Here is a 24,102-nt window from a genome sequence, read left to right as displayed (position 1 = left end):
TGAGTACATAAATAAAAATGACTAACTTAAACTTATTATAATTAAATCTCAAAACCTATAATGAATAAAATTCAAAGTCGTAAATGTGAAATTTTAAATATTTAAAGGTTTATTGAAATTATACTTAAATTGAATCATAAACTCAACAAACTAATCAATAATAAATTTGAATTCTACTCAAAAGTTGTAGTTGAGTTATTGAGCTCTACTTAATATGAGTTAAATCTTTAGTAGATTACACAGAAGGTTGGACTTCTTTATAATTTTAATTGTTTGTACATAAATTATGATATTTTTAATAAAATAATACGCATACAGCTTTTATTATCTAATTAGGAATAACATGTCATAATTAAAATTAAATGGAAATTAATTAAATTGCCCCAAAGTTAAGAGAGCAAAATGAAATTATCCCTATATTTAAATTTTAAAAGAAAATACCCTAAATTATTGCATAGACGAAAATGTCTCTCATATTAAAATCGACGAAAACAATGCGGTATGCCATCAAACACACAAATATTGTGTGTTTTAAAATTTTAGTCAATTTCTTATTACCTCTAATATAGTTTATAACATTGTCACATTTTTCTATCCATTTTCTTCCGTATCTAATTGAAACATATTTAATTATTTAGATTAATCCTACAATAAAATATATAATCAACATAAATAATATGACTGAAAATATTATTTACAGATTTCTATTGCATAATTATACCTATTTTATAATTCAATTATATATTATGAGTATTAATATACTTTGATTAATATGATACTAATTTGTGAAAATATCACTTTACCTTTATATTGTAAAATATCATTTTACTCCAAATATTATCTAACATATCTCTAATACCTTTTATTATAAAATATCATTTTACCATTTAATATTATCTAATCTAATCCTCTAACATAATTTACTGTGAAATATCATTTCATCATATACTACTATAATATTTACAGTTTAACCTATGTAATTTTTATTATTTCACTTTTTACACACAACTATAATTTATTATATAAAACATCATATATAATTACATTATTAATAAAATAATAACGATTAAAGTAATAGTAGGTACAAATACTTCGATATCATGAACTTTTCTCTTTTCGCTTGAAATATTGAATACGAACTTCTTTTCTCTTTCCAGAAATCTCTTTCAAATATGTTAAAATGAAGGAATACATATAATTTATATAGAAATAAATGAAGAATAGTTTTGATATTATATTGAAATATTTTTGATTAAATCCCTTAAAATAAGAGTATTTTAGTTTAAACACTTAAATTAGGGGTAATTTTGTTTATTATCCTTAGAAAAAAGGTAATTTAATTAAGAAAAGTAGTTTTGGTATTTTATACGATATTTGAAATATTTTTATTTAAATTTTTTAATATATGCGTATTTTTATTTAAACCTTAAAATTTGAGGTAAATTTTTTATTACCCAAAAAAAGGGGTAATTATTTTAATTTATCTGAATTAAATATATAATAATACAAATTATATAAATACATTTTTATTTAAGTATCAAATTTGATATTTAAAATTGAGGGCACTTGATATTACATTTTATTTTAGTAATATTTTATCAGCGGTTGGATTAATCTAACGGTTAAACGAGTTATGCACAGGAATTGTAAGAAGGCACGTGATGTACACGGCGGCCGGGCAGCATGAGGAACACAAGTTGAGAGCAGGGAGGAGAATACATACAAGCAAACAGATTACGCATAAGGCAGGCGACGTGACGGAAGGAGCTGACAACAGTCCACCAACGTTGACCGTCCAAACAAATCAATAACAATAAGCATTCCGATTCTAGGGTGTTTTTGATCCATTTTCTCGTTAGAATGATGGAGAGTTTCTTCCATAAGCTAAAGAGTTTGGACGCCTATCCCAAAATCAACGAGGATTTCTACCGCCGTACATTCTCCGGCGGCGTTATTACTCTCGTCTCCTCTCTTGCTATGCTCCTCCTCTTTTTCTCTGAATTCAGTATGTCTCTCTCTTTGATTGATCATGGAGATCAAAGCCTCTAGTAATTTCATTGAATTAAGGACATTTTTAAGATAATGATTGATTATTCATGAAATAAAGAGTAATTTGTTGTTTTTTTAAAGTTAGGAATATTGCTGATGGGAAAATTTATATGAACATTTGATTTGAAGAAGCTCATAATGTGTGATTTCTAGACGTCTAGATTTTTAGTGTCATTCCTTGATTATCATGAAGGACTTTCTCCCTCTTAAGTTAAGGGTGAGGGTTATGTTAGAATGGATTCGACCCAAGCTAACTTGGCTCGAATTGGTGTGCCGCTTGATTCAAACCAAATTCAAGATACAGTTTCAGTTTGGTAACTTGGCTTGAATCCTCTTTAGGCAACACTTTTTAATCCATCAGTGATACTATTTATCCATTGGTGACACTATTCATCCACCATGCGACCTCTGACGACATCTCCAACCAATTCAAACAAGCTCGATTGCAAACTTGAGTTGGCCATTTAGGATTTGAGTTAAAGGACTTCTAAGAAACATGGGGAAGATTTCACCAAGGGAGATATGAAACTTGGCCTCTTATTTGAAGCCATGACATTTAGCAATATGCTGAACAGTTGGGTTTAAAGTGTGAGAGTTTATTGGATAAAATGTGGCTTCTTGCTTAGTTTCAATGTTTTATATTGATACTCTTTCTCAATTTCCTTAAAAAAGGAAAAGAAAGAGAGAATATTATTTGTTTGAGTTATTTGATTTGTTCATCTTATTTGAGTAGGATTTGAGTTTTTTACTTAGAGTTTAGGAGTTAACCGTTATATGTTGGCCTCTTTCATTTTTTACCAGGTTGAATAAAGTATTTTAAGCATAGAACAATGAAGGAAAGGTGGTCAGCAATCTCCATTCATTTTTTTAATACTGTAAAATGGAGAGCTGCTTGCTAAAGTATATTTTTGTTGGATCACATGTCATGCATTGATTTTGTCTTGAGCTAAAGCCCATAGAAAGACTTGGACTTTGGGAGGGATCTTAAAAACGTTTTAATGGGGAATTATCTAACAACTACTTATAATAATAGGATTTACTAGAGTAGATGCTTGGAGCCTCCAATTTCTATAATCTCAATCCTTTCTTGTTTCATCAATATTCAAGTCTTTTACCAACAATGAAAGCTCTATGAATTCTTTTATTTTCTGCTCATTCAAATTCATTTGAATTTGAAGATCCAATACCAGCTTAGAGTTGGAGAGCTTGAAGAGAAAACTGCACAATAGTAGTTAGAAGTGTTTCCATTAGGACAAAGCCCATAAGCATTAGGCATCTCTTGGTCATTTGTCCCAGAATTGGATATCCTGACCATATGGCCATTCAACTTCTGGGCTTGGATCCTTCTCCCTTGTTTCTTGTGTTGCTGCTTTTATCATTATTACTATTGGTGTAGTTATTTACCATTCAGGTTAGGTTTTTATTCTGCAATGAATAAGTTTATACAGGGCTATCTCCACCTAAAGATATGATTCAAGCTCCTTCAAAGCCTTGAAACCTAATGTTATATTATAAGAATAAGCATAATTTGCCTTAAAAATCATGGCCTTGGCAGATTAATTAGCAACGGGTAGTTTGGCAGGGTAAGGAGTTATGAATCTACCTGCATAAGGGATATATGGTGCATTGCCTTTATCTTCTCATCTATTATTTATTTTATGTTCTTATTTCTTTGAGTTGTTGTTCTTATTCAATAGTTTATGAACCTTTTTGCAGGATTATACTTGCACTCAGTTACTGAGACGAAGCTTTTAGTGGATACCTCTAGAGGGGAGACTCTACGCATTAATGTAACAATTAATTATTGATTTATTTGTGAAGATATTGAATTAGCCTCCATGTTCCAATTGTCAATCTGTGGGACTCAGCTTGATAGATCATCTTCAATTGTCAAATTTGGATCCTTCGCACATTTATGTCCCAAAGATTTTCATCATTTCATTTTGCTTTTTTAATTGCTGGCAATTTTTTATTCATTAAAAACAAATCATCATGGTTTTCAATAATGTGGTCTGAAAATGCAGTTGATGTTAATTGATGCTATGTTGATTAAAGCTCATGTTTTATATGGAAAATGCAGTTTGATGTTACTTTTCCTGCCATACCATGTTCATTTCTCAGTCTTGATGCTGTGGATATCAGTGGGGAGCAACATCTTGATATTGTATGTATTGCAAATAGTGATTCTTGATTACTTGACATTGCTTATATCTTAGCGTTATGATAGAAAAGATTCCTGGTCCTCACATTTTATTTCATTTAGTAACATTCCTTCTGAGAAGTTTTTTATTTAATTTTCAATGTCGATTTTATTTATTTTGTCTGTTCATGTTGCAGAGACATGATATATTTAAGAAAAGGATTGATTCTTCTGGTAAAGAACTAGAAGTCAAGAAAGATGTAATTGGTGCACCAAAGGTTAGCAATAATATAATTTTATTAGCATGTTTATAAAGCTAGCAATGATTCAAAGATTTTTGAAAAATCTTTGAATCAATATTGCCATTGTTGCTGATGACAAAATGTTTTTGTGGTCACAGAAACTGACATAGAGTCATATGTCTGGAACACTATTGAAATCCTTTGTGGGCTTGTGCCCTTCTATTAGTAATATTTAATTGGTATTATTAGGCTGAAAGTTTTATTTGTGTCAATACTAAAACTAGCTAGAATAGAAAAATGCTGTACTTCAAACTGTGTTTATTTATGTAGGAGAAATTGGAAGTGATTGAAGGCCAGTAAGATATTATAATATAATGGCAATGGATAAAAGTTTTTGTTGAGGCCAAAAGTTGTTAGCTTTTTAAAACACACCCTGGTCTTCATATCTTGAAAGTGTTTCTTTTAATTGAAAATTTGTTATAATGTTATATATAACCATCATACTAATGCTTAAAACATAGGGGTTCTGTTAAATTAGGAGTTTATGAATATTATATTTATTAAAGGAAGGAAGCATCGCATATATAAGTAGTGATATTATAAGCCTGCACTGACTTTTTGGTGAAGTTTGACGTAATGGTGTTATTTTCATGATATTTCTGAAAATCAATAATGTTGAGCATATATACATGAAATTCACTAGTGTAGATGTTTGCAGTTTCTTAAAATCCAAACCATTGACAATGTTATGTCTTGGGCCTTCACATTTTTCAATAAACTGTTAACTACACTAATGAACAAGGTCCAGAGGTTCTGGTGTTTACGTAACCTAGGGATTTGTTATATGGTGCGTTTTCTTGTTGCTTTGAGCTTGTGAGCCTTGTGTTGTTGCTGTCTTGGTTCTTGTGGCCAAGGTGAGCTTAGGTTGTGCCTGGTTCCTCTTTTGATGTCTCGGTTTGTTTGTTTGTATATTTTTCTTACATACCAATAAAAAAAGGTCTGAAAGAGAGATGATACATATATAAAAACCTTGTTGGAATTTATGTTAAATGTAACTATTGAATGTAAGAAAAGCAATTCCTTGTTGAAGATGAGCAAAATTTGATCAAGCAGGGTGATTCCTTCTTATCAGATCATTGGCTAATAATTTGTGGCTAGACATCAAACCAATATATACTGATTCAATGAGGTGTTTTCAACAAATCCTGAAGGGAAGAAATGAACATATCTGCCAAGCTGCTTGATGTTTACTTATATTAACTCCAGTCTTTTTTATATTTCTTGGAGTTTTAATTTGCATCTTACAGTGCTTTAGTTTGTTGAAATAATTGGTCTTTACATACTATCAATTATGTGCTTACATATTTGCTTACATTCTATTTTTTCCCTTTTACACACTGCAGATTGAAAAGCCGTTGCAGAGACATGGTGGCAGGCTTGAACACAATGAACAATATTGTGGTTCATGTTATGGTGCAGAAAAGGTACGGTTAATGTCTGGTTCACTGTGTCACTAAGTAATTTACTTGTTTTGAAGCTTGTAACAGTATAATATGTTAGAAATTATTATGACTTTTGGGCTGATTAACTGGGGAATCATTGGGAAAATTTCCTTGCATATTCAATGAACATAATTAATATTATTGAGCCAAAACTATTGTGATGATATTTTGCTTCGAAATTTATTGTTTTCAAATGCTTTCCCATTGCGCTATTCCATTTTGATAAAATGTGAATGTGTTAGGAATCTCTTAAACAGAACAAATACTTTAATATGACACATGCTGACAATTAGAGGTGTCAACTCTTCTAAAGGTTGTTGTCTTCCAATCAACCAAAGGCTGCCCGAAAATCAAAAACAATATTTTTTTTCTTCTCCTCACCTCAATCTAACCACTCTTGTTTATTCTTCCAATATACTAAATTTCAAAACTAAATATTATGCTAATCAAATCAAATATATTATCCTAACTAAATATATTATTAATTATTACTTTATTATTATTATTTAATCCTAACATTATTCGTCCCTTTGAAAACCACCTTATCCTCAAGGTGTTTTCCTCTCTTGCGCTAGTGATGCAAAAATTCAACCTTGTACTTCCTCCTTTTTTTAAGTACCGCCTTTGTTGATCCTCATTTGGTGCATCTCTGTCAATATCTCACTTTTTGCTTCTTTTTTCTTTCGCGTTTTCTTCTTCGTTCATTGCACATTTGGTCTACTTCACCAATTGAATTAAATCACCAAGTGAACAAATGGATTCCAACAGTTAGAACTCAATGGAATCCGTCAATTGAACCCCTAAATCTGTTGATTCCCCAACGTGGTCACCGTATATGACCAACTAAAGCCCAAATTTGTTGATTCCTTTTTTTAGTCCATTGTCAGCTTAATAACTTTGTCGGAATTAGCCGATTTTTCTTTGGAATCTATCGTCTCGACCGAATCTATTTCTTTCTTCACTTGTTGCTCGTTGTACACGATCAAGATGATGTCATCATCTGATCCGTCTTCATCCACCAGTTGACACCTCATGACTTGCATTTACAGTCATAATTTGGTTACTCTTTGCTTTCACAACAAAGACAAATCCGTTCTCCCTCATTGCTCAAGCTACCAGTTTATTTAGGCACCGAACCGTTCTCCATCTTCTGCTCTTAGCTTGTATGATATCAAACTCTCACATCCTTATAATCACAATGCTTTGACATCGATTTGTTAGTGTTACAGACCTGGCAGACTGAGGACTACAGAACTTGGGAATTGCAGTTCACCAAGAGGTGCAGAACGGACTTGCAAGAATTCCAGAATCGCACTCTCATCCAACCCACATTAACCATCTCAATATTTTCAATGTAACAGTATTATGTAATGCACCAAGTTTAACAAAATAATATAATTCATGCATTCATTTCTTTTCCATTTTGCTGTCACTTACAATGGTCAAGGGATCCTTCCCTGATTTACAATTACAATACTGGGTCAACAAAAAGATACAGAACAGTAACAACAAAAACCACTCCCAAACAGCAACTACTCTTACTATAACCGCTCATCACCTGCAACACTTCGAGAGGCTGTCATCTCTCCCTTCCTAACCACTCCTTTTTCTTAATTTTTTTTCTTAACCTCCTATACTCCATCCCCCAAGATTATATCTACTCCCCCACTCCATGTCTTTTCTCTGTTACTTCATTGCTTGAATTTCCCTGGGTCAAGTACAAGCTTCTTTCTTCAGTCCCCTGCTGCTCTTGACTTGAGAGATTTTCCTCAGTTGCTTGATTATCCTGTGCTCTTCCTACACGGCTGCCACTTGTCATTCTCCCTTTCTTGAACTTCCTTTTCACATATACCTTCACCCTAACAGTTAGGGACCACTTATATTGTACAAATACTCCAATATAAAACAATGCTAGCAATGAGGTGTTAACTCCTCCCAAGACTGTAACCTCACAAACATTCAAAGGCTGCCCAAAAATTAAAGACAGTATTTTTTCTTTGGCTCTCCTATTTATTCTTCTAATATCCTAAATTTTAAATTAAATTATTATTTTAATTAAATCAAGTTTATTATCCTAATCAAATTAGTTATATTGTCCTAACTAAATTTATTATTATTAGTATTGTTATTATCTTCTAATCCTGACAGCATGTAAGAAAATTAATTTTGTTACACATGTTTTATTATCTCTCTTTATTCTTCTCTTAAAAAATTATCTGTACGTTTTGCCTTAACATTTTTCTCTTGGGAGTAGGACATATTGTATCAAGTTCAAATTGTTTGAAACTTGATTGCTCCTGAAATATCCTTGTTCCCTTAGTTAAGTCTAGTCAAGTCTTAAAATAGCAATGACTGGCATTGTAGTTTAACTGAGCTTATGTTCATTCTAAGACATCAATATTTGATCTTTACCTAACAATAAATTAATAATTTCATGTCTAAATACGTTATATAAATGTTGATTGTGTCGACATATTTTCTTCTATTATCATTTGATATATTTAACCATTTGTGATTTTAATATATTTTGATATCTAGTATGCTCTTGAAGTGTGCTTAAATAGAGATTGACTTATTAATTCATGATATATCTTCAAAACCATTTTCGTTGGGTACTTTGCTTGCCAAGTGAAGCACCTCTCTGTAATTTGCTTTGGAGATGCCAAAACAGGCTGGTATAAAAAGATGAATATAATAACAATAAAATGGCTTTTTAACACCATTTAAAAAAAAAAAAAAACGAAGAAGCTAGTGAGCAGAAAAGAATTAAATGATACGGTGCTTCTGGGTTCTAGCTTATTTATATTGTTGATTTCAATAACCATAATTAGAGAGCTTAATGGAATGTGGTGCAACAATTATAAGACCTTAATTAAACTGATTTTGAAAATTTATACCTCATGTAGTATATTTTTAATTTGATGGTTCTCTGTCTGTGTATATACTTCTACTTTGCTTACTTTGAAATTCCTTTTGATGCAGTCAGATGATGATTGTTGTAATACATGTGAGGATGTTCGTGAAGCATACAGGACAAAAGGTTGGGCACTGACAAATGTGGATTTGATTGACCAGGTTAGTTTTCAAACCTCCCTCTAAAGAAAGTAGTTTATTTTAAAGCTCTTTTAGAAAAGGAAAAAAGAGGTTTTTTTAAAGTTTATTTTACCCTTACAACAATCCCCCAACCATGGTATTAGTTAAGATTTAATTATGAGATCTGTTAGATCCCAAAACACATGCACACCAGCCAAAATACCTTTTGTCTTTAATATATGTTTTATATGTGTATTAATAATTGAGGTGAAACAAATTACTAGAGTTATTAAAGTATCCACTATAAGAAAATAAATCCCCTTCAGGAGTCAAAATCCTTAAAGAAACATGGAAGTTTTTGTATAAGCGCTACTAGAAAACAATGAAAAGACTTCTTCAGCTTGAGTAGCCCCAAACCAGTACAAAATTAGCATAACACCACTTCTCTATTTAGATGAATAATAAAAAATAAGTGAAAGTTTTATAAAACTATCAGCTTAAAAGTTTTCCCTATGTTTAAAGCTCCCAAGGATCATAAATGTATCTGCATTTTCTAAAACCACTTCACAAATAGGTGCTACTTGACTGCACCAACGATTTGTGTAGTGCTGGCAGTGTACGTTTTGACAAACAAATCTTATTGTATCACCTAATTTATTTTGCGGTCTGCTCCTTGAGGCCTGCATTTTATGTTATTTTCATGATTTTTTAATAAGAAATTTTAACTTCTTAAAAAGATGACTAGAGATACAATTTTGGACCAGGTTTCACAAATAATCAAAACCAAGGGGAAAAATGTATATATACTGCAGCAAGCCGTTCCTACCTTGAACTGAATTCCAAAAACACAACAAATTTTACCAATACCCTGTTTTCAGTTGTGATGAATGAAGAAAAAAACAAAGTCTTGAAATTCCTACTGATGCCCAAAAATGGAAGCAAAAAGGAAAACTTTATCTCACATTTCATTATTTTTTTTCTCTTTTTTCACTAAAAATCGATTATTTCTTTCGAGCCTAATCACCCAACGATTAATTAAAACATGTGTCTGCTGAGTTTCAGCATTCATTCCTTTGCCAATTCCCAAATGCCCAGGGCATCCGAGCTACTCTACAAGCTTTTGCCCATAAGTTTGAGGCCACAGCTCAATGTCGGAAAATATGATTATAAGACACTTCACTTCTTTTACACAGTACATACCAAGGAAATAGAGACTCTTCATTTCCATTAAATGTGTTTAAATTTTTCTATAAAGTTTTCTTGTATTTTAAAGTGTTTTATAAATAATTATTTTGAATTAAAAAGTTAATTAAGTGATTTTGTAGCTAGAATTCTCATTTAATATATATATATATGTATGTATGGTAGCTTTAGTTAGGATGTTTTGATATAAATTTTATCAAGACACATACTTAAGTGCCATTGGTTTCATCTCATTGGCTGAATTAATATTTTACAGATCAATTCAATAGTCCTGAAAAAATGAGTCTCCCATTTGATTGAAAACATAACAATTGTTCCTTTGTTATTTATGGTTATCAACAGTACCACATAAGTTTTCATTTCATTGTATTATCTGTTTTCTTCTTAGTGTAACTAAAAAATATAGATGAGTAACAAATTCAATCTTTTTAACTGTTAGGGTTGTATAAAAATATTATAAACGACTAAATTTGTCAGTAGTCTCTAGATATTGTGAGAATTTTCAGAAGTCCAGGAGGGCCAGCTTTTAGTGCCATGTGTACAGCTTTTGAGCTTGAGAAGTTTATTATTTTCTAGTGTTACATTGCTTCTGAGTTTCTAATATGCCTTGTTAGCTTTCAGTGCAAGCGAGAGGGCTTTATTGAGAAGATAAAAAGTGAAGATGGTGAAGGATGTCAAATCCATGGATCTTTAGAAGTCAATAAAGTGGCTGGGAATTTTCATTTTTCACCTGGGAAAAGCTTTCACCAGTCTAATATTGATATCCTCAATGTGTTGGCTTCTCCAAAAGATAAATATAATGTATGGTTTATTTGGTTTCTAAAATTCATTGGATATAATTAAAATATTTTTGGTATTGCAATTCTTTAAGCTAAGTGTGTTTATTGTTGTAACTTTACTGCCTATGGTACAGATAAGTCACAAGGTCAATAAGTTAACTTTTGGTGACCACTTCCCTGGCATGGTGAATCCTTTGGATGGGTAATTTTTTGTTTCTTCTCTTATGTAGCTTTTGTGTTTTTGTAGATGCTTTCTTTTTCCCTTCTTTTTCATAGTAGTATTGATTGAAATAAAGCTAGAGTTTTATTTGCCAAGAAACCACTTAACCTAAAGACAAGCTCCTAACACTCTCCTTCTGGTTCAATGTAAGTGCATCAACTTATAGCAAAATCATAACAGGAAACAACCATAACTTGTTATTATTTAAATAATGCTGTAGGGTAATTTGGAAACAAGTGCAGTTGATTTATTTTGCTTTGATACTATGTTATAGAACCATGCTTATCTGATGTAGACTGTTTATTTTGAGGCTGATTTTGTAATCTTTTTGAATCAGTTCAGTGTTGCTGTTTTAGTTGTGGATTCAATAAATTTCATCAGTTGAAGTTGTGTCACTGTATGCCATCTGATGCTATATAGTCTTGCCACTTGTTCTTCTTTCTTCTCCTTCATGTTCATGGTCAAGTTTGTTGTGAATTCTATAATGCCATCAGTACATTAAATTTATTATTTCCTTATCTTCCACTATGAAATGCACATATTGGCTTTAAAGAGGATTACTTTTGTATAGTCATCTAATTCTTTTTTATTATTATTGCTTTTTCAGAGTTCAATGGGGGCATGAAAGACCATATGGTATGTACCAATATTTCATCAAGGTTGGTATTTTCTCGGAGTTGGTAGATGTTTTTTGCTGCTATTCCGTTTTGTTTGGGTGTAGGATTGAAGCTAAGTCTTGTTAAAAACAATATATATATATATATATATATATTGCATCAATGACATTTGTAAGGCTAACAAAAAGGTTTAGATCTATGGCAATTTAAAAGCTTTGTGTTGTTGATCATCTCTATTGTTTTTTCCCATTATAATTTCACTATTTGTCTTTATTTTTAAAGGTTATATGTTTATTGAATTCCTTATAATCATAACTGGGACAATCCTAATGTGGTCCCTAACCTGTTGCTTAAAATGATTTTAAAATCTACACAACTGTCCCTAATGTTTGAGATTGCTAATTTAAATGTCATACGAGATGTGCTGAAACATCTTTTGTTGGAATATATATGTCCCTCATTGGGATAAAAAATAAAAATGGAAGGGTATATAGTGTAATGGGTATCCAAGTTAGATTGGCTTAAGTCATTTTAATAATTGTAACCCAAAATATGTTAAAGCCCATAATTAATAAAGATGTTGATCTACACTTCAAGTTTAAAGGGCCCAAGATTGCTATCATCTTTGATGCTCCTAATCCTTACCAGAGCACACATTAAATGATAAAGTTATGAAACGGTACTAAACAAATGATCAATAGAAGGCATAATATGTAGTGTTTTGTTGAAAGACAGTTTAAACTTGGTTGTATTCTACTGTTTACATGAGTTTTGACACAGTTCAAGAACATCAAAGAAAATTAAGGGTTCTACATATGTTAAATGATAGATTTAATAATTTCATGGACCCTTGTGCCTTTAAGCAAAAGGTCTGTGAGCTTACCATAATTTTCCGTAATTGTAAGATACCCTGTTCTGGGCTTTCAAACTGTATAAATATTGATTTTTCACGTTATCTTGTTGATAATCAATTAACTGCAATGGGTGCAATCTATATATAGAATTTCCACTTTCATGGACCTTTGTGCCTTTAACCAAAAGGTCTGTGAGCTCAGCATAATTCTCCCTAATTGTAAGATATTTTGTTCTGGACTTTCAAATTATACAAATGTGGAATTTTCACTTTATCTTGTTCATAGTCAATAAACTGTGATGGATGCAATTTATATGGGATTGTTATATGGAGAAGTGACCTTTTTTTTTCAGTGGTGATTATGTCAGAGTTATGTGTGGCTAGTTATGTGAGATGATATTTTTAGAAACTTCTCTTTCCTAAATCTCCCTTATTGTGTGTATGACTTCTCATCTGTTTGTGTATACTTGCCCTACTTGACTATTTGTTATGTTGTTGTTCACTATTATCTACTGTTAAATGATGCAGGTGGTCCCTACAATATACACTAACACCAGAGGTTACACTATCCAGTCAAATCAGGTATTCATGCATATATTAAAGATAACAAATATGATTTTCCTGTCTTATTCATGAGACCTTGACCTGAAAATACACAGCATTGGTTTTTGTCTAGTACTCTGTGACAGAGCACTTAAGGGTTTCAGAACTGATTCACTCTGATTCACATTTTGGAGTGTTCTTCTTTTATGATTTTTCTCCCATTAAGGTGCACCCCCTTCTCCATATCTAAGAATTTAATTAATTATCTTATCTGATTATTTTTTATTGTTCATACTTATTTGTTCTTGGTTGGCAAAATGTTAGATACAGGTTATGCTGTTTCTGTCTTTCTTTCTTTTCTTAATAAGCAACTACAAGATCAGGGATCGTAACTCTCTTGTAGAAATAGTAAATAAATGATTTTTTCTGATAAGAAACATGTTTTTTTATTTGAAATTGAGGAAAAAAATAACTAGATGTAAAAGAAGAATTACATGTTTGTCTAGTGAGGCAGCAAAATCTCTAATTAGAATTAATCAATAGCACCAAAATCACTGCTATGATCCAAAACACCTCTTTACTGTACAACCAAAAAGCCAGACGATACAGGTAATGATGTTGGAGAAATAGGTAGTTTTTAGGAATAGTATTTTTGGAGTTCTGTTTCATTTATAAGTTGTTTTAGTTTTTTATTTCAGTTTCTTTGTTTAACCGGGAATATATTCATATACATTGTTTTATTAGGATCAGAATTATTAGAACTCTATGTTGATTAGGTTTTGGTTTCATGAACATATAACCAAAGGCTTCATCATTATTGTTTTCATGCTTGGTTATTTGATTATGAAATGAGATGTTGGGTTTCTCCCTTATAGATCATCTTTTTTTTTTTGCAATCTATCTCCTAAATTTTAAATTAATGTACTAGTGATCTATCAATGCATTTTCCTGCACTAATATATTGATTTAGAGTTAGACAGAAGTGGTTAAGGTTCACCATTTTATTTCATAAAGATTAATTTTACTACAACCTTTTAAGTTGTCTAATATTATGAAATATTGTGATGAGTTTACAATAAGCATTCGTGATTGGTATTATCTCTTGCAAAATCACATTTGCACAAGAAAATCATGTTTTTTTATCGCTTATTGACTATCATAATTGCTGTTCACCTCACGGTAATGTCTTGATACATGAAAATTTATTCTATTCATTTTTTCAGATCTTGCAATTCTGACATTTTTAGGTTTATTTGATAAGAATTTTTGGTAGTAGAGTTTGTGGAAATTAATTTTTTATCAAAAGGTTGTTCTATTGTTGGTTGTTAATTAACCAAACTCTTTTAATCTAGTAGATTATTGAGTTGTTGAGTGATTTAGCGATAAATTACCAGAAAGGCTCTTAATATGCAAAGTTAAGTAGAGATTCTTAATGACCTGAAGGTGTATTTGATATTTTAATAAAGATAAAAATGAGATTATCGAAGAAGCTAAAATTTTATGGTTCTCCAAGGTCACCTTTAGTTAATGTGAAATAAAGTAACTTGCGATTGTGACAATTTTAACAGATTAAGATATGATATGATAAGGGTTCTTAGAGGGGAATGTCTGTGCATCAATGAAGTTTAAACTTAAAGGGACTGAAAGAGTGAATTTCTAGTCATGACTTCATTAGTTATATTATGACCATGCATGTAGGTGGTTAGATTCATCTTATTGGATTGAAATGATATTTTGTAATTCACATCGAATTCTATGTTGCATGGTCTTGAAAAAATTATATCAGGATGTTTTGGCTTGAGAATTATTATATACTTAGAAACACCCACCTGTTCAAAACATATATAACACTATTGGAATTTCATTTAAAAGGTTAAATTTTGGTAAGGTAAAAGTGATTGAATCTTTTAATTATGTGATTCTTGGAAAGTTGGACAAGAAATAAATAATAGTACCAAAGCCCAGTAAAGGGGAGATAATAAGAGACTCGAAAACTTAAATAGCAGATCAATGCCTAATGTTTGTGGTGCATGAATATCTGTGCTTTATTGATTTAATTTCTTTAAAATTAGATTTCAAAACTAGGAAATTCAGTTTAAATTACTTTGTAGCCCTAGATAATTTTGTGGGATTCTGTGAAGTTTGTGAATAACTCAGTTTGTCAAAAAATTAAAAATAAAAAGAAAAATTTAGTTTAGGGTGGAAATCTTGGTCATGGGGGAGTGAAAGCAGTTTAAACCGTTGAGATAAAAGATGGTTGCATTAATCATTTAGATGAAATTACAAGTCAGCCCCCTCATCTTGATGGTTTTCTTCTATTGTTATTTTCTTTTTATCTTTGTTTAATTTTTGCATGTTGCAGGTGACCTATAAAGAGGAACATATTTCATTCTTACACTTTCTGACAAATATTTGTGCTGTAATTGGAGGTAATATTTTCATTCTTGTCTTTTCTCCATCTTAATATACAATTTGAAAAATTTGAACATAACACTGGAAGAAATAGTTTTCTATGACAAATTACACTGTTTGCAAACATCATTGAAACTATATCTAGTTTTGTATTTCTTTACACATTAGGTAATGTTACTAGGGGTGTAATTGAGCCGAATCGAGTAGTGTTTGGCTTGAGCTCTGATCAATTACCTTAAGAGCAAGTTAGAGCTCAAGCTTGAGCTTGCAGAGCTGGTAATGTCTCAATTCGAGCTTGAGACAGGAATAGATAGTTTGAGATTAGCCCAAAAAAAAAAAAGCAATTAAACCCCTTAAATTTTAAAATATTACTTGAAACCTGATAACTTATATATTTATTGATTATCATCTATATTCAAAGTCAGAGAGTAAAATTTTATAGGTGTTAATGTATGATTTGAAACTATTAAGTGTTTATTGATATTTTACTTAAATCGAGCATGAGCTTATGAGTTCACTAAACTAGTCAACATCATCCTTGAGCTTAGCTTGAGAGCCAAACTAGAGTTGCTTGAACATGTCAAGCCAAGCCCGACTCAAGATGAGTTGAGTTGTGAGTTGATCGCGAGCGGCTCAGCCCATTTACACCCCTACAATGTTACCATGTGAAAGAGTTTTTATTAGTGTGGAAAACAATGTTTTTCTTGCTTTATTTTCAATGTATTAAAAATATATTGTCCCCTTTGCTGAATTTGGTCTCTAAAATTCATAATATCCTGGTGTAAAAGTTTTTTTTTTGGCTTCTATGTGTTGCTAAATTGGATCCTATCAACCGAATCTTTTAAGTATGATATGTGTTGCCCTTTTCTTGCCCCATTATTATGGGCAACAAATGTTCTTTTATCAGATATTTATTTTGCAATTATCCTTGTACTCACTCTATTTTGTTTATTATGTATTTGTTAATTGTGATAAACTGATGAACAATGCATTCTTTTAGGTATTTTTGCTGTTGCTGGAATAGTAGATTCATTTATATATCATGGTAAAAAAAGACTCAAGAAGCAGATGTAAATTGGGAAGTTGAGATGATAATTTTGAGGTTTGGTTGTAAAACTCCAATATCATCTGGGGGTGCTTTTTCAAGTAGCATTTTATAGATGGTCTAAAAATGGAGTTAGAATTTCTCGTGTTGATTTTTGATCACAATACCATGGACGATATACTTTTTCAGGTAGGTGAAAAAAAAAAGTGGAGTTGGAATTTTTGTGTTGATTTTTTTTTTTTTTTTTTAATCACAGTTCCTTAGACAATATACTGATAATGTTTCTTCAGTTTCAGTCAATGATTTGATTTGGGTTTCGGTAAATTGGATATTTTAGTGGAAAATTAATTATATATGTATAGTTTTATTCTTTCTTTCCCAATACTGTGAATGTGAAGGTAAAGGTAGAAATATGAATTTGAAACGTAAGCTGCACCTTGTAGTGAGTTATGGAATGTGTATGTTTTTGGGGAAGGGAAAGACAAAAATATTATTAGTTTGATAGATAGATAGACCGTTTCATTAGAGTTTTGAAAAGAATGGAGGTTGTCACAGGGCTTTCTTGGTTCAGCCATTTATATAATTATAGTTGTTTGTGGAGGGCTTCTCTAGTTTTGGAGTTACGTAGGCTAATCTAGCTAAGAAAAATGTCAAAGTTTGAGTGGGCTGAGTAAGTGTGAGAGTTGTTAAGAAGAAGAGATTGATTTAGAATGGTGCTTGGAGAAAGGCCTCGCGCTTGGGTTGTGTGCTTATGTAACTTATATGTATACATGGTAATTACAGGTACAATTGTTCATTTCATTGTCACCAAGGGTCAAGGGAATTAATTGTATAACAGATTTTGATCATTATTCAAAAACTTTTTCAGCCATTTTTGTGTCATAAAAAAGGGGTTCTTCAATGTTAAGCATTTCGTTGATTACCAGAGTTCTAACATTAAATGTCAAAGGGTGTTTGTGCATAATATAAACAAAAGTTTAATCTAGATCAACATAGAGAAAAGGAAAAATTGATAAAATAAAGCCTGAATGAGAAATCTATAGAAATAATAATAATAATAATGTTCCCCAATGATGAAATACAAATGATAAAACAATATCATCCTTGCCTTAAAAAAAATTGGTAGAATTATGTCAATTTCAATAGAGAATTATTATTTAGTCTCTATAGGAACATTTATACCACCTTGATTGATTGAAACATGGGAAAGTTTCAATTTCATAGCCTCAAATTCAGTATTCTGCCTCTCTTCTTTGGTTAGCCACAATGATAGGCACTGGTCAATCAAGTCTTTGCCACAGCTCAAAGGATGACTTCCTTTGAAAATCCTTGCCCTAACGAATCTCATGATGCTGGACAGATTTGACTCAGATGGTTCATCTGCATAACGTTTCAGAATGTCTTTAATGGCAGCACACCAGATTGGCCGAGCAATCTTAAGAAAGTCATTCAAGATCAACACTGGAAGGTTCACACTTCCCAGTTCCGACTCACCATGCCCACCTCTTCCATGATAATCTGAACCCCCGAGCTTCAAAAGACCATGAGCATCTGCTAAATCACTGTAAGCTGCCAATCAAACAATCAAATCAAGAGCCTTATGGAGACATGGGATACTGATGATTTCAGTTGAGTGCTACATCACAATAAAACTATTGGAAGGAAAGCAAAATGCAGATAAGAAAATCTTCAAGAGCATGATAAATCAATCTGAATCATTAGTATGGTATATGGTTGAAGTTCTAAAGGTGCCTTAAAATCAAGAGCTTTACAATCAATATTCAATGTGCTGTGAATGCCAACAGTTTAACAATTCAAGCAACAAAATTGACATTTGTTATAAATTTCAGCCTTCAGTATATGCAAGTGTTGCAGGCAGTCTGCAGTACAGGTGTAAATCAAGGTGAGCTGCTCACGTGCAGCTCATGGCTTGGCTCATGTCAAGCCAAATTCAAGCTTATTGTTGGTTGGCTTGGTAAACTTGTGAGCTCACAGCTCGATTCAAGTATTAATACACCGTTATAGTTTTAAATCTTGCATTTAGACTCCTAAAATCTTGTCCTAACTTTGAATATAGAGAGTAATTGATAAATATATAATGTATAAGATTTAAATGTAGTTACTTGAAAATTAAGAGGTTTAAATAAAATTTTTTTGAGCTGATCTTAAGTCAACTGGTCCTGTCTCGGGGCTCAAGTCTAGAAATCGACAACTCGGCAAACTCAAGCTCCTCCTTTATGCTATCGAGCCAAGTTCGAGCCCAACACTAAACCCAATGACAACCCTAGTCTGCAGCTTTGCATTGTAAAGTGCCCAATGAAAAATAGAGGCACATAAAAAGAAAGGAAACCACCCTGCACTTGAAGAAGATACCTGCTAGTCTTCCATCGCTTCTGTAAACCTCCATCCCATGAAGGCCAGCATCTTTCAACCTTCTAGTGATAGCTACAGGATTCTTCAATGCCCATGGATGAGCCAGCACTGCCAACCCGCCTGTTTTAACTATCAGTTGCACTGCTTCCTCTGCAAGAGGTTCACTGCCTCTGAATTCAGGGAAAACATAAGCTTTTAAGTCATTATGCTCACATATTTGAAATATGCATTAACCATCATCAAGAAATTCTCAACAGTAAGCGATATTTCATTACGTGGAATATGCTGGTCCGCCATCATACAGATATCTAGCAAAAGCCTGTTTCAGATTTTCTACATAACCTGCTTCAACCATAGCTCGAGCGACATGCAGCCTTCCTGGAGCAACTCCTTTGCCAGCAATTTTGGCCACATGCTCCCACTTAAGCGGCAACTTCAGTTTATTTAGTTTCAAGACCATGTCCTTTGCACGTGAATAACGACCATCCCTTATGGTAGCAAGGAATCTTTCCAATTCTTCATACCTTGCTGGCCCACAGCTGCTGTAATAAGCAAGGATGTGAACAGGCTCTTCCGACTCGGTGCTGCTGGTTTTTTATCAATAGATGAAGCATCAGTGGCATATAGAAGTTATGGAAAGGAAACAACAAAATACTCTTAATGAACTGGTAGACTGGTAGTATAAGAAGTAAGAAAGAAAGGGGAGACAATCAGAAGAAAAATAAATGAGGTAAACTTAAAGAGAAAGGGCAGATAAATAAAAGGATTAAGGGATAAATGAATAGACAGTATCAGAAACCCCAAACAAAATAACAAAAGTCATCTAGCTATAATATTGATCCTACTAACATGAGGGCATATTAAACACCTGATTAACAAAATCACAATTAAAACAAGCTAAAGCATATGCTTAACTAAATGAAAATACTTACAAACATAGTTACCAGAATAATATTTTCATTACTGATAAACACCCAACATTTTTCCTGATCACCCCACAAAAGAAGTTTGAGATGACATGAGATGAGCCAAGAAAAAGCAGTGCATATTGTGGATGGTTTAACGCAGAGTGATATAACCCATTGTAATTAATGATAGCAAGAAACTGTACATGATGATGATTTTTTGCAGAAAATAAATAGAACCTTGAAGAGAATATTGTGCTGATTTCAACGCCTGGGATTATCTTAATGCCAAAACGGCGAGCTGCTTCAATGGCCTCAGGTATACCAGCCAGTGTGTCATGATCTGTCAGAGCTAGAACTTTCACCTGTTCTGAACACACTGTACTAATTAAATTCCTACTTACAAAGGTAAAAAGAAACAAACTGCAAAAATATTTTCTTATCCCATCTTCTTAAAGAAATCAGAGCAGTAAACACAAAAACTTGAGAAAGATAGCCATCAATAACCCATAGATACTTAGAAAGTTGCACCCACACCGCAGTTGAACAGAATTATAAGTACACAAAAATGGGGGAAAAAACATTGAAAATGGTCATTTCAGTTGAAAAATTGAAGTAATTTATAGATTACATTCGCTCACTCATAGGCAAGCTATAAATACTCAAGTTTCATATAAAATAATCATTTTGATCTAAACGCAGTTAGAGAGATATATATTAAAACTACATCTTCTCTATGCACGATAGGTTGTCTTACAACTGGCTGTGCAACCAGTAACATTCATCTATGATGAAACATAAGAAATCATTCTCACCTTAATAGAGACAGAAGTAAACATTGCCCGTTAAAACATTGATAACCAACAAGCTCGCATAAACTTTACCAAGCAATCACAGAAACCGTATTAGGAAGATGAAATAGAAAGAAGCATATATTTCTGCACAAAACTACGATAGAAACAAATATATGTGCTATAAAACAAATATATCTAATAGTCTCTTTGTTGTCTATCATTATCCTTCTCTTCAGCATCTCCTTGGGGGAAGATCTACTTTTTCTGCTTTACCAACTTTCCTTCTCTGGATGGAGTTCTTAAAAAATAGGCATATCTATATGTAGTTATGCATAAACTCTAATATAAAATGGTCCTACACAAAAAATCAAGTCATCCTATTTAAAGAGTCCTCTATCCATCAGCAACATCCTAGTTTCATTGTTGAACCTCGTCACTGACTCAAAATCTTCATTCCACCTCAAGTATTATTGAAATCTTTCTCATTATACAGCACACAAAGTCAAGCTGTTATCAAGGAATGCATAAGAACAATTGTTTTGCCTTTACATATAAGCCATAAAAAAGCATAAATGAATTTCCTTAGATCTAACTTTTTAAAATATTGCAGTAGCTTGAACTATGAAAGAAACTTTGGTTACAATAACAAGAAAGAGCGCAAGAAACTCAAGTTCACAAGCAACAGCTCTACTGATGAACCAGAACAAATACGTAATACGCAAATGAGAACTCAAAGAATCAGACAAACAAAAGCAAAATCATAAGAATTCATTAGTAACAAGCAGAAAAATCATGTTCATTTTTAACTAAATCATAGAATCCTTCTTAATAAATAAATATAAATAAGGATTCTGACATAAACAAAACTAAAAAGGAACACTGTTCAAATAAAAATACAAGAGAAAAGAAGCCTTGCTCATTTCAGTCTCCCATTCAAAACAAACAAAACCCACTAAAGCGACCCCCTAAAAAATAACAAAGAAGATAAGAACTGGAATATGAATCACTGACCCCATTGCCATGAGCTCTCTCAACAAGCTTAGAAGGCGACAAGAACCCATCACTAAACTTGGAATGCGAATGCAATTCAAACACCACTTTCTCCCCTCCTCTTCCAAGACTTCTTGGAACTCCAAAATCATCGACAACAAAAGAAGAAGCAGAAGAATTATTAGTGTTGAGGTATTGGTCCAAATATACCCATTCAGTAATAGATTTAAAAGCAAGAGTCTGCTCAGCAGTCATCTTCTTCTTGGTTCCGCCACGCTTCTTCTTCTTCTTTTTGTCTTTGGGTTTCTTGGAGTTTGAAGAATTGGAACTGGAGGTGATGGTGGAGGCGGGGTTTGGGTGAAGAAGAAAAGCATCACCAACCATGGCCATAGGCTTGGCTTTCAGGGTTTGGGAATAGAGAGGTTAAAGAGTAATAGGGAAGAATAGGTTATATAGGTTATCTTAATAGTACACAGAACAGAAGAAAGAGCGGTCTTTGTTTCTAAACGCTAAGCCATTTTGTCAGTGTCATCACCATTTTATGCTTTCTGCCAGCTCTTGGCCTCTCCAGGTAGGGGTAGTAAATCACAAGTTTCCCCCTAGAATTTGGTTAAGTGACTCCTTAGTCCAGCAAAAATTCCATTTAGTCCTTGATATTTGGGCTTGTATAATGGTTTTATTAATAACCGAGTAATTTTGTTTTTCTATATATATATATATATATATATATATATATATATATATAATTAGTGGAGATTGATATTATTTCTCATAGGCAAGGCAAGGATTGAAAATTCATTAATCATTTTATTGGCTTGTTACCATTTTCAATATCTTAAGACATTTCATTAATTTTATCTCTAAGTTTCTTAGCTATCTAGATTATTGTTTGAATAAATAGCATGATACCAATTGGGGGTAATTATAAAAGGGGCTACTTGGAGTTTAACTAAAAATTGTGCCAATTTGGAAGTTAGCCTTAAAAATTAGCCAACCGGGTCACATCTGAAAATGGGAATTCGTCAAGGGTAGAGTGAAAAAATTAAGCTAACTATTATTTATACATCCCTAAAGACCCTTTACCAAAGAAAATAACATATATTAAACTATTTAAACATCCTTAAATAATAAAGGCCAAAGGATGATTTTCCGCATAAGTTAAGATGCATTTCCAATGTTACACATGTAAAATTTGAAAAACAAAAAGTCTCACACATCCATTTAAAATCTCAGTTACGGTTAAAGATAATATCGTCATTTAACAAAAATTAAAATTTTATTACTTTTACCCCTCTCAGTTTAAAAATATCACAATTCTCCTTATTTGAAGTTTGAAAAATCAAAATTTCTCCCTAGGATTTACAAATCGTCATCAAAGATGTCAAACTTCACCATCTCCGATCTCTTTGGCTCTCTCTATTGATCACATCCCAACCATTGGTGAACCCTATTTTCTCTGAAAAAGACAAAATTGTTTTCATTAGATTGTTTTTGTTTCAAACGAAGACGACCGTCGAAGTTCTCAAATGACCATGTCATCTTCATCTGAGACCTCTGACAGTCATTTTTGTCTCAAACAAAGATGAAATCGTTTTTGTCCAAGACGAAGACACTCTGACAAAGACAATTTTATCTTCGTGGAAGGAAATAGGTTTCACTCGTAGCTAGGATGTAATTGATGGGAAGATTTAAGTGGGGACGGAAAGCCAACACAGTCAGAGAGAACCGTTTTTGGTGACAGTTTGCAAACCCTAGAGGAGAAATTTTGATTTTTCAAACTTTAGGTGAGAGAGAATTGTTAGATTTTCAAACTGAAGGGTAAACATAATAAAATTTTAAATTTTTAAATTTTTTTATTAAATAACGATTTCACTCTTAATTATAACTAAAATTTTGAACTGATAAGTGAAACTTTTGATTTTTCAAATCTTACATCTATAACTTAAAAAATGCACCTAAACTTAGGGGGGACATAGACCTTTGGCCAATAATTAATAAATCCATATTACATTAACTCACAATCCAACTATCATAAATGTTCTGACGAACAAAAACGTCGTCGTACCAGTTTCCAATTCTTCAAATCCTTACAATCAAAGTAGGCGGAGTCGCACAAAGCAAGACTTGCCTGCTGGTAATCCTAGATGTTTAATGTTCTCTGCCAATTTTTATTATATCAATTTACTTATTCTTTATTTGTTTATTTTCAAGAATTACCAAGTCTCTGGATTTTTTTCTTTCACATTATATATATTTTGAATATAACATTCGCATTCATATATAGGAACATTTGGAAGAAGATATCTAAAAACGAGTTGAACCTAATAATGAATCAAACTCAGCTTGACAATGGAAGAATTCAAAGCTCAAGGTTCAACTCATATTCATGACTTGTTAATTTG

General features: G+C 32.2%; 2 protein-coding genes across 4 annotated transcripts; one reads left to right on the top strand and one right to left on the bottom strand.

Moving 5' to 3' along the window:
- The first annotated feature begins 1,677 nt into the window (after positions 1–1,677).
- On the top strand, positions 1,678–16,962 carry LOC123227304 (endoplasmic reticulum-Golgi intermediate compartment protein 3-like). 2 transcript variants are annotated; one of them, XM_044652048.1, is made up of 13 exons: positions 1,679–2,005; positions 3,766–3,839; positions 4,130–4,213; positions 4,387–4,467; positions 5,835–5,915; positions 8,916–9,008; positions 10,791–10,970; positions 11,083–11,150; positions 11,776–11,827; positions 13,167–13,220; positions 13,315–13,407; positions 15,544–15,610; positions 16,594–16,962. In XM_044652048.1, exons 1-13 carry the CDS (start codon positions 1,861–1,863, stop codon positions 16,665–16,667), a joined length of 1,146 nt encoding a protein of 381 aa, XP_044507983.1. In that variant the 5' UTR covers positions 1,679–1,860; the 3' UTR covers positions 16,668–16,962. The 2 variants fall into 2 exon arrangements, 1 of the variants encoding a protein (XP_044507983.1); XR_006504458.1 differs by lacking the exon at positions 16,594–16,962 and having other exon boundaries at positions 1,678–2,005; positions 13,298–13,407; positions 15,544–15,599.
- Positions 16,963–17,656: 694 nt separating this feature from the next.
- On the bottom strand, positions 17,657–22,226 carry LOC123227303 (3',5'-nucleoside bisphosphate phosphatase). Of its 2 annotated transcripts, none has more exons than XM_044652046.1 (5): positions 21,722–22,226; positions 20,157–20,281; positions 19,287–19,598; positions 19,012–19,181; positions 17,657–18,207 (listed from the first exon to the last, which is right to left on the bottom strand). In XM_044652046.1, exons 1-5 carry the CDS (start codon positions 22,088–22,090, stop codon positions 17,792–17,794), a joined length of 1,392 nt encoding a protein of 463 aa, XP_044507981.1. In that variant the 5' UTR covers positions 22,091–22,226; the 3' UTR covers positions 17,657–17,791. The 2 variants fall into 2 exon arrangements, with proteins under 2 accessions (XP_044507981.1, XP_044507982.1); XM_044652047.1 differs by having other exon boundaries at positions 19,287–19,595.
- Between the last annotated feature and the right edge of the window lie 1,876 nt (positions 22,227–24,102).

Source organism: Mangifera indica, chromosome 10, assembly GCF_011075055.1.
Source record: "Mangifera indica cultivar Alphonso chromosome 10, CATAS_Mindica_2.1, whole genome shotgun sequence".
In the NCBI taxonomy this organism is placed as follows: Eukaryota; Viridiplantae; Streptophyta; class Magnoliopsida; order Sapindales; family Anacardiaceae; genus Mangifera; species Mangifera indica.
Note: the sequence above shows the minus strand (reverse complement) of the source record. Positions and strands in the feature narration are given on the sequence as shown.

Bases quoted from the DNA above. Each gene is read 5' to 3' on its own strand.
- LOC123227304 (XM_044652048.1), top strand. From the start codon at position 1,861: ATGATGGAGAGTTTCTTCCATAAGCTAAAGAGTTTGGACGCCTATCCC. The intron at 11,151-11,775 runs GTAATTTTTTGT...TTGCTTTTTCAG, and splicing joins ATGGTGAATCCTTTGGATGG to AGTTCAATGGGGGCATGAAA. The intron at 13,408-15,543 runs GTGCACCCCCTT...TGCATGTTGCAG, and splicing joins ATGATTTTTCTCCCATTAAG to GTGACCTATAAAGAGGAACA.
- LOC123227303 (XM_044652046.1), bottom strand. From the start codon at position 22,090: ATGGCCATGGTTGGTGATGCTTTTCTTCTTCACCCAAACCCCGCCTCC. The intron at 20,282-21,721 runs GTCAGTGATTCA...TGTTCAGAACAG, and splicing joins AGAGAGCTCATGGCAATGGG to GTGAAAGTTCTAGCTCTGAC. The intron at 19,599-20,156 runs GTTCTATTTATT...ATAAAAAACCAG, and splicing joins AGCACAATATTCTCTTCAAG to CAGCACCGAGTCGGAAGAGC.